The sequence below is a fragment of the Lipotes vexillifer genome, unplaced genomic scaffold, assembly GCF_000442215.2.
Source record: "Lipotes vexillifer unplaced genomic scaffold, Lipotes_vexillifer_v1.1 scaffold575, whole genome shotgun sequence".
Classification (NCBI taxonomy): domain Eukaryota; kingdom Metazoa; phylum Chordata; class Mammalia; order Artiodactyla; family Lipotidae; genus Lipotes; species Lipotes vexillifer.
Window position 1 is genome coordinate 876,177 of NW_006780198.1, and position 9,537 is coordinate 885,713.

The following is a 9,537-nucleotide window of genomic DNA, read 5'->3' on the forward strand; positions in this document are numbered from 1 at the left end:
GGGCGTACAGCTTGGGGCTGAGCAGGAGGGAGGGGCCAGCCCGGTTCCCAGGCTCACCGGGAGGGAATCCACCAGGAGTGGGAGTTTTGGGGGGAGGTGGCTGGGAGACAACGGTTCAGTTCGGAATGTTACGTTGGGAATGCCTGCTGAGACCCTGTGGAGAGAGGCAGCCGTGGGAGCCCGTATGGGAGAGTAAAGCAAGGAGGCCCGGGGCCCGGTCCCAACCACCCAAGGAGGGCAGGGTGCAGGTTGGGATCTGTCAGAGCCCCGTGTTTCGGGGCCATAGGGTGGCCATCTGGACACTCAGCAGAGGCCCCCTCAATGAGGCGTGCCAACGCCAGGGAGAGGCCAGTGAGATAAAGACGGAGAGTGTTCTTGGATCTGGCCACCCTACTGGAGCCTGGAGGCTGGGCAGGCGGGAAGGACAAAGGTCAAGGGCTCGCCTGTGTGGGGCGGGACTTCAGCATCCAGGAGGGAGATGTCCCCCAGGGGCCCTGTGGCAATATGGAGAGAGATGGAACAAGGGTCTGGGGGAGAAGGGGGGCGAGCCTGCATCTGGGGGCCAAGAGGAGCAGGCAAGGTTCCCAGAGGAAGGGGTCTGAGACCTAGAGACACGTGGTTGCGAAGGTCAAGGCAGGAGGAAGTCAGGCCGTGGACAGAGGTCGGGGGGACACGTGTGTGTTAGCCGAGGGGCCGAGGCGGCTGGAAGCCATCCTGCTGAGCCATCAGGATGAGGGGCGGGACGGGCACCCCGGTCCTCCTGCTCCGACGAGGCGGGCCCAGGGCCCCTCCTGGGGGGGGGACAGTGGTGGAAGGTGGGGAGGAGGAGGGAGGCAAGGCCGGGGGCTACAGCGCTGGGGACTCGGGAGGGAGAGGCCGAGGCTGCCGGACCCTCCACCCCTCCCCAGCAGCCTGGGGTGGTACGTGGGGAGGTGACGGTGCAGAGCCTGCCTGAGGACGGTGCCCACCCTGGCTCCCCTTTCCTTCCTTCCACACGGTGGAGCCCCCCACCCTTTAAGGCCAGGTTCACCAACCCTGCCCTGTGCAGCCTCCCCCCACGCCCCCCACCCGACTCACTAGAGCCCCAGGGTGGGGACTCAATGCCAGCGAAGAGCGAGTGGGGGGCGGCCCGCAGAGGACGGGGGTGACGGGGGAACGGGGGAGGGACAGGAGAGGGCCCAGCGGGCAGCCGAGGCTCCTCTGGCCATGGCAGGGGCCTTGACGATGCCAGACGGCTCCCCCACCAAACCTAGGTGCTGCCCCTGTGGGCCTGCGAGGGCCCAGAGAGGAGCGGGGCTGGGGGTTAGCATCTCCTGGCAGGCCAGGCAAGCGAGTGGGGGCCTTGCGCCCGCCTGTAGGAGGAAGTGCTCCGAAGCGCGGTATGTTTATCCTTCTGGAGGCTTCCAGTACGTGCCCTTTGCCAGGGGGCACAGGAGCTGCATGGGAGCAGATGCTGCAGGGGCCCTGGGAGGCTGGCGGGGGGCCTGAGTCGCCTGCCAGTCGCTGCCACACAAGCGTCAGGCGCTCAAGACCCTAACCCCCGGCCCCTCCCCAGGCTTCTCGGCTCCACACCCGCACCTCAACCACCGCCCAGGATTCTGGCTTCCTCCTGGCCCCCTAGTGACAGATGCAGGGTCTGGCTCAAGACTAACCAGGAGCAGCCTGAACGGAGGCTTTCTCTACACCCAGGCTCCCACGGACCAGCTGTGTGACCTTCCCCAAGTGCCTCAGCCTTGCTGGGCTGAGGGTGGCCAAAAGAAGCAGACAGAGGACTCAGAACCGGCACAGGGCCACCCTCCAGGAGGGGGCACTCACCCTGACTGGCATAGCTAAGGAATGTGTGAGGCTCATAAAGCTGTCATCAGCCTCAAGGGGAATCTGGAGGCATCGTTCATTCGTTCACTCGTTCATTCCTGCATCCAACACACAGTCGCCCAGTGCCTCTGAGCTGGGCCTCCTTGCCACCCTGCCCTCCCCTCGCCCCGCCTTGACACTGGCCGCCTCGGGGTCCCCGACTCCCAGGCTCCCCGACAGCTAGCACGCGCCAAAGTGTTGGGATTACAGCTCCCACGACCGCCCAACACGGCCCCCTGCCCCACTGGCCTTCCTGGGGGCTCCTGCCCACTCCCCGGGCACCACTTCACGTCCACCCCAGGTGGAGGCCACCGGCCCAGTGTGCTCCCCCGGCTCCCCCAAGCATCCACGCCGCCTGTCTCTCCTCCTGGGATTGGCTTCAGGCCTTGCACACAGCAGGATTCATGCATTTTCCCAACCGCACCCACTAGGTGCCAAGACTGTTCCAGCCCCAGTGAGCCACTAGGAGCACATGTGTTCCAGTTCGTGAAGCTCAGTCCAGTGGGGGAGGGACAACTGGCAAATGAGCAGCTCCCGCAAGCGGGGGGGCTGGTGCTTTGGAGAAAGACAGGGCAGGGACGAGACCAGACCGTGGATGGGGGTCTGGCGTGGGGAGGGCGTGAGGGGGTGGGAGCCCCGAAAGTCTCCAGGGATTGTGGCCTTGAGCGCTGGGGGCCCACGGGCGCCGAGAGCTGAGGAGGGGGCCGGGGGCGAGAGGGAGGGAAACCCTTACATGTTCAGTGAATCCAACCTTCTCTTTTCCAAATTAAGAAAATGCTAGTGACTCACCTGTGCCCCCCCCACCGCCCCCGCCCCCACAGCTCCAATAGCAGCCTCTTGGGTTGTGGAGCCCAGGACGGCAGCCAAGCAAACCCTGCTGGTGGCTGAGGCCTGCCAGGATCCACGCCTGGGCCAGAGCCCCCAGCTCTGCTCCCGGTGTGCTCTCTGCATACCCAGGGCAGAGCCTGGCTAGGGAGCCAGGGCAGGGAAAGGCCACGAGGCCCAGATGCCCAGCCCCGAGGTGCAGGGCTCTGGCTTGGCCCCATGATGCAGGACACGCAGGCCAGGGCCTCCTCGAGAGCCCACCCTGGGAGGGTCCTCACCCCCACTGTAGCGCTTGTACACGGTGCCAGGACCCGCAAGGAGGCGTGCTTATCCCACGGCAAGGAGCTCGTAAGGGGCGCCTCTCACCTTGTCTGCCCAGTCCCTCCCCCACAGTCCGCAGGGACTGGGCCTCACGTTTGACCTGCCCCACAGCCAAGGTCGCTGGCCCCTCAGGAGCTGAGCGGACCCAGCTGCCCAGAATGGATTCATGTAGCTCGGTTTCTCCTGGGAGCCCAGCAAGCGCCGAGGGGGCCGGCCCAGCAGCGGGGGCAGCTGCCCCCAGGGACACACGGGTCAGAGGGGCCACTCACCACGAGCTGGGGCACAGGCAGAGACTTGCCCTCCTGGCTCAGGGACACATAGGTGAAGAAGGCACTGGCGGCCCGATAGCGCTTCTGGGAATTGTCCACCACGGGGTCGGAGTCCACCAAGACCTCGATCTCCATGGACTTATTGCTGGTGAAGGTCACGCGCCCAGAGATGGTGATGACACAGCCTGCGGAGCACAGACAGCGGGTCAGGGAAGCCTCGACCCAGGGCGGCCAGGCGGCCGGGTCGGGCTGGGCAGGGACGGTGCAGAAATCAGCAGTACCGAGGATGCTGGAAGACACTTGGTTAGACAGCACAGACCATGCTGCTAACTACCAGGACATCACGACAGCACATCGGAGCCCCCTGAGTGTTCACCTTTCTAGTTAGTGAGGGGGCGTTTCCTTCACTTATGGAAACATTTAGAGCCGAAGGGATCTTGGTGGCCACCCAAGCGTGGGTCTCTATTCCCCAGGAGAGGCAGCGTCTGCTGGAAGGATGCTTCCAGTGAGTCCTGCCCCTCGGGGCCAGCCCCCAACCTGCTTTCAGGTCCCTCTGCAGGTTAAGGACAAATCTGCACTGTCCATGCTTTGGCCTTACTTGTGCCACTGGAGCCACACGGCTGCCCCACCAAGTTGCTCTGAGCCCCACTAAAGAACCTTCCCCCATCCTCCCCGGCCCTACCCCCTCACCCCCCAGCTCCCTGGCTCCAGCGTTCCCGATGCTGGTCAGAGGGCAGCGTCACATGCACCGTCAGGCCAAGCTGCCACGCTGACCGTGGTCCTAAGTCCCCCTGGAGCCATTGTCTGCACTTCAGCCCACGACCTCCTACCCTCTATGCAGGTGGGACTGCGCCTGTCCCGTCAGGATCCCCTCCCCGTCAGTGTCGCCCACTGGACCAGCGCTCTCCTCTGAGCTGCAGATCTGCCCTCCGACAACACCCCCGCGGCCCTGCCCATGGTCAGAATCCCCAGGTGCTCCCCACCTTCCACACCAGCAGTTTCCCTTGTAGACAGTCACACGTTCCTGTAACACTGTCCTGGGGGTCCCGCTCTCCCTCCACCCTGCCCCAACCTCTCTGCACTCCCCACGCCCCTGAGTCCTGAACATCTACCCTAGAGCATCCCTCTGCCCCCGCCCTCCTGGTCACGGGCTCCCAACTACCACTGGCCTTGGCCTCCTGTCCCTCGACTTACTTCATCTCGTGGAGCCCAGCTTTTCTCGTATAAACAGAAACAAGTTGCCTCACGGGGTAACTGTGGGGCTGGCATGAAACGAGCCAGGTGCCGAGGCTCCTGCCTGGTGGCAGGAGGCATGCAGTGCGGTCACTACCGCCAGCAGTACTGTTTTGGACCCTGACGCAGCACTAATCCTTTCCACTGACATGTGGTCAGGACCACCATCCCAAATGCAGCCTGGTTCTGGGCTGGGCTCAAGGAAATCCCCGGCCAGGTCTGACCGGTGCTGACTGCAGGGACCTTTTAACACCCCAGGAACCCCAATGTCCCAGCTCCATGGAGACAGGCCCCCACAAAACATGTTTAGAGACCAGGAAGACAGACAAGTTGGGGCAGTGGGTGGCTGTTAGGGTGGTGAGCGCATGGGTAGACAGAAGCGGGAGCGGTTATCCATGTTATTCGTGGGCAGCCAGAAGCGGGAGCGATTATCCGTGGCATGCAAAGCGCCTGGGCCCACCCTGGGAACAGCCCCCATACGGCCCACACGGGCCACTTCCAGGGGAGCAGGAAGGGGAGGTGGGCATCCCCGAGGGTCTCCAGGTGTCCCTGCCTGTCCCCATCATGCCACCCCCCGTGCCAGCCAGCACCCTCTCACCCACGACCAGACAGAAGACTTGGGGCCCATGAGCCGAGAGGCAGGGAGGGACAAGACCCCCCCACAAGAGGAAACCCACCAGAACTCCCTGGCCAGGGGGCAGGGATGCGGGGGCAGTGAATTTGGGGCATTGCAACACTGACCGTTTGTTCAAAGAACAAATGGAGGGCTTCCCTGGTGGCGCAGTGGTTGGGAGTCCGCCTGCCGACGCAGGGGACACGGGTTCGTGCCCCGGTCCAGGAGGATCCCACATGCCGCGGAGCGGCTGGGCCCGTGAGCCATGGCCACTGAGCCTGCGCGTCCGGAGCCTGTGCTCCGCAATGGGAGAGGCCACAGCAGTGAGAGGCCCGCGAACCAGGAAAAAAAAAAAAAAAAAACACAAAACAACGAAGAAGTTGATCATGAGCGTTAGACACAAGAGGACACCATCTTGAGTGTCACTCATGGTAGGAGACACAGTGATCACTTCTTTTTTAAATTTTTAAATTTTTTTGGCTGCGTTGGGTCTTTGTTGCTGTGCGCGGGCTTTCTCTAGTTGCGGCGAGCGGGGGCTTCTCTTGTTGCGGAGCACGGGCTCTAGGCGCGCGGGCTTCAGTAGTTGTGGCACGCGGGCTCAGCAGTTGCGGTGCACAGGCTTAGCTGCCCCACAGCAGGTGGGATCTTCCCAGACCAGGGATCGAACCTCTGTCTCCTGCATTGGCAGGTGGTTTCTGAACCACTGGACCACCAGGGAAGTCCCTGATCACTTCTTAAAAGTCAGGAAAACTTTAATTATAGCCAAAACACCGGCCTCTTCACCTCTCAGAGATGGTGACATCTTTATTCTCACAGCCCACAGGCTTTATTTACCACTGGCTGGCCACCACGGGACGGTGCTTGAAAGTTGGAAGACGGACTAGGTCATTGAGGGGCTGGGACCTAATTTGAAACTGACAAGGAGAGACCCCCGTGCTGCTAAGAGCCTCCCCTTCCCTGACCCTCGGCTCACAAAGTGCACTCTGGGGTCTGTGGTCATTCGCTGGGGATGAGGTGGTCAGAAGCACCTCAGGGCAGCTCCAGCCACGTCCACGGTTCGTCAGCTCCCAGATGCTGGGAAGGCTCCCACCAAATCCCTCACCTCCTGCCTCCTCCGCTCCCACCACCCACTGCAACATCACTAGGCTCCCCCAGCACCCAAGAGTGTAGAGCGGCCAGTCCACAGTGGTGGAGGGTCCCCAGCAATGGGTCCCAGCTTTGTGGGAACAGACACCTCCACCCCACAGACCCCACGCCGCCCTTGCCCCATTGCCCAGCCCGGTCCACCCTCTCACGGCAGCTCGGGCGCCCCCCGTCGCTCTCTTTCTAGAACAGAGCTCCTCTCCTTCAGGGTATCTAACCCGTCTGATGGCCTGTCTGATGTTTGCCTCCCTCCCAGCCGGGGAACCCCACGAGAGCGGGCGCCCCATCACACCTGAACCAACACGTAGCCCTGTGTGGATGGCGCACCACTTCAGACTCCAGCCGGACGGGGACACTTCTGTAGACACTTTGCCTCAGCTAGCACCGTGGCCGCCCTCAGCCCGAGCAGCCCAGCAAGGCCGGGCTCTTTCCACCCTCCCCCAGGCACAGAGGTCAGAGCCGGGACACTGGGGCCCATCTGAGCAGGGGCGACCCCAGCCCGAGTCTAGCTTGGTTGCTGCTCCCTTTGTCTCAGAAACTGCCAGAGCAGGCACGACCTGCCCCGTGCTCAAGGGCGCTCCGTGGGGCGGTGGTGAGATGCGTTCCGCCCTGACTGCGTGGTCCGAAGTGCTGAGACGCTGCCTGGGGACTTTTCCACTAGGTCACACATCCACATCCGCCCAGAGGACGACTAGTTTATTTAAGAGTCGGGTGACTGGGGCTTCCCTGGTGGCGCAGTGGTTAAGAATCCACCTGCCAATGCAGGGGACAAGGGTTCAAGCCCTGGTCCGGGAAGATCCCGCATGCCACGGAGCCACTAAGCCCGTGAGCCACAACTACTGAGCCCACGTGCCACAACTACTGAAGCCCGCGCTCCTAGAGCCCGTTCTCTGCAACAAGAAGCCACTGCAAGGAGAAGCCCCGCGCGCTGCAATGAAGAGTAGCCCCCGCTCGCCGCAACTAGAGAAAGCCCACGTGCAGCAATGAAGACCCATCGCAGCCAAAAATAAATAAATAAATAAATAAATAAATAAATAAATAAATAAATAAATAAATAAATAAATAAATAAATAAATAAATAAATAAATAAATAAATAAATAAATAAATAAATAAATAAATAAATAAATAAATAAATAAATAAATAAATAAATAAATAAATAAATAAATAAATAAATAAATAAATAAATCCAGGAAGGGACCACCCAGTTCTCATCTGAGCCTCTGAAGCAGGGACAGATTAGCCCTGACACAACCAGACAGTCCCCACGAGTGTCTCCACGACAGGCAGGCTCTCTGAGCCCGGAGCAGCCCCCCGGGGCCCCCAGTTCCCTCAGGCTACTGTGCCCTAGGAAGGAGCCTTGGGGTCCTCGGGCTCTGGGGTCCAACAGGCCTGGGTTTGAACGTGGGCAGGGGGCAAGCCAGGAACCTGCTGTGCCTCGGTTTCCTCATCTGCAAATGGGTGCAGGAGTGGCCATCTCTCGGGGGAGGTCACTCCCGCATATTAGGTTGTCTGGACAGAAGCCCAGGACAGTCATTTCTGGTGGGGTCTGAGTGCCCTTCTGCAACAGCCCTCCGGGGAAAGGCGTCTCAAACCCAAAGGGAGAGTGTGCCCGCAGAACTCCCTTTTGTGTCTGCAGGGGGTGAAAAGAATCGTTCCAGGGCTTCCATGGTGGCCCAGTGGTTAAGAATCCACCTGCCAATGCAGGGGACACGGGTCCGAGCCCTGGTCCGGGAAGATCCCACATGCCACAGAGCAACTAAGCCCGTGCACCACAACTACTGAGCCTGCGCTCTAGAGCCTGCGTGCCACAACTACTGAGCCCGTGAGACACAACTACTGAAGCCAACACGCCTAGAGCCTGTGCTCCGCAACAGGAGAAGCCACCGCAATGAGAAGAAGCCCACGCACCGCAACGAAGAGTAGCCCCCACTGGCTGCAACTAGGGAAGGCCTGCGCGCAGCAATGAAGACCCAATGCAGCCAAAAATAAATAAATTAAACAAATAAAGAAAGAAAGAACTTATGGTTTCTTTGTCAATATAAGCCTAATAAAAGTGGAAATATTAAAAAGAAAAAAAGAATCATTCCAACAAGGTAATAATAAGCAGTGACATTTAAAACAAAGCCCTCCCTTCCTTTTTCTGTTTCTGCAGCAGGCACATTTACACTGGGCAAGAAGCTGCTTCTGACGCTGCCTAAATGAATAAAATGGGCGACTGTCTCCGCGAGGGAGTTCCAGCTCTTCACCTGCGTGAAGAACACGGCAACGAACCCCTGCCCCCCCTCCCTGGGTCCCCAGGACATTCGCAGCTGTGCGGATCTGACACTGAGGTGCGACCACGTCCGTGGCGGCCCGCAGGGGAACAAGGCCTGGGTCACAGCTCAGCATCCCCAGCATGTGAGCCTGCCTGAGAGGCGGGTACACAGCTGTGCTCACGGGGACCCCAGCTCCAGCTCAAACGCTCTACGAGGGGCAGGGACGAGCCTGCTGCCTCCACGCTCACCCCTAATCCCCGAACCTCAGAGGTGCCATGTCCTTGGCTGGGAGGCTTGGGACAGAGGGAGGGGCACTTCTTTTCATGCTGCCTTGAAAGCCCAAGAGCTGAGGGGCCCCTTGTTCTTCCGAGTTTCCTGCCAGCGTCCTGTCCACAGGGCCCACAGGGTAAGACACAGGGCAGGGAAAAGGCAGAGCGCAGAAGTGGGCTGGAGCCCTACCTGCCTCTCCGTGTCAGCTGGAATTTACTGTGGCAGGTGGAACGAGGGCCCCCAAGACGTCCATATCCTAATCCCAGAACCTGTGAAACTGTTACCTCACACGCAGAGGGACCTCACAGGTGTGATGCGGTTAAGGGTTGTGAGGTGGGAGCTTAGCCTGGATCACTAGGTGGGCCCCAGGTCACCACAATGGTCCTCACAAGAGGACAGGAGAGCCAGGAGCCGTGGCAACAGACGCAGGGTCAGGGAGAGGCTGCCTGCTTTGAGGATGGAGGACAGGCCACAAGCCAGCGAACGCACGTTGCCTCTAGAATCTGGAAAAGGCAAAACATGATTCTCTCCTAGAGCCCCCAGAAGGAACGTAGCCCTGCTGACCAAGGAACAGCACTTTTCATTTTATCTACTTTTAATTATAATGGAAACAGTCACGTGTGGCTACTGACCACTGTGGTAGGCGGTATTGGCATTGAGGGGCTCATTCTTGCAGGCAAATCTGACGTAACCAGAGGACAGAGCTTCTGGGAGCAGAGACTGAACTGTCTGCCTCTGGCTGTCCGAATTCA

General features: G+C 60.3%; 1 protein-coding gene across 2 annotated transcripts in view; it reads right to left on the reverse strand.

Moving 5' to 3' along the window:
* The window catches only part of ACOT7 (acyl-CoA thioesterase 7), an 89,580-nt gene that overhangs the window by 13,899 nt on the left and 66,144 nt on the right, over window positions 1-9,537 (reverse strand). For both annotated transcript variants that reach the window (XM_007453287.1, XM_007453288.1), the window contains one exon: window positions 3,270-3,454. In XM_007453287.1, coding sequence (XP_007453349.1) covers window positions 3,270-3,454 — 185 coding nt within the window. The remainder of the gene's footprint in view (window positions 1-3,269; window positions 3,455-9,537) is intronic.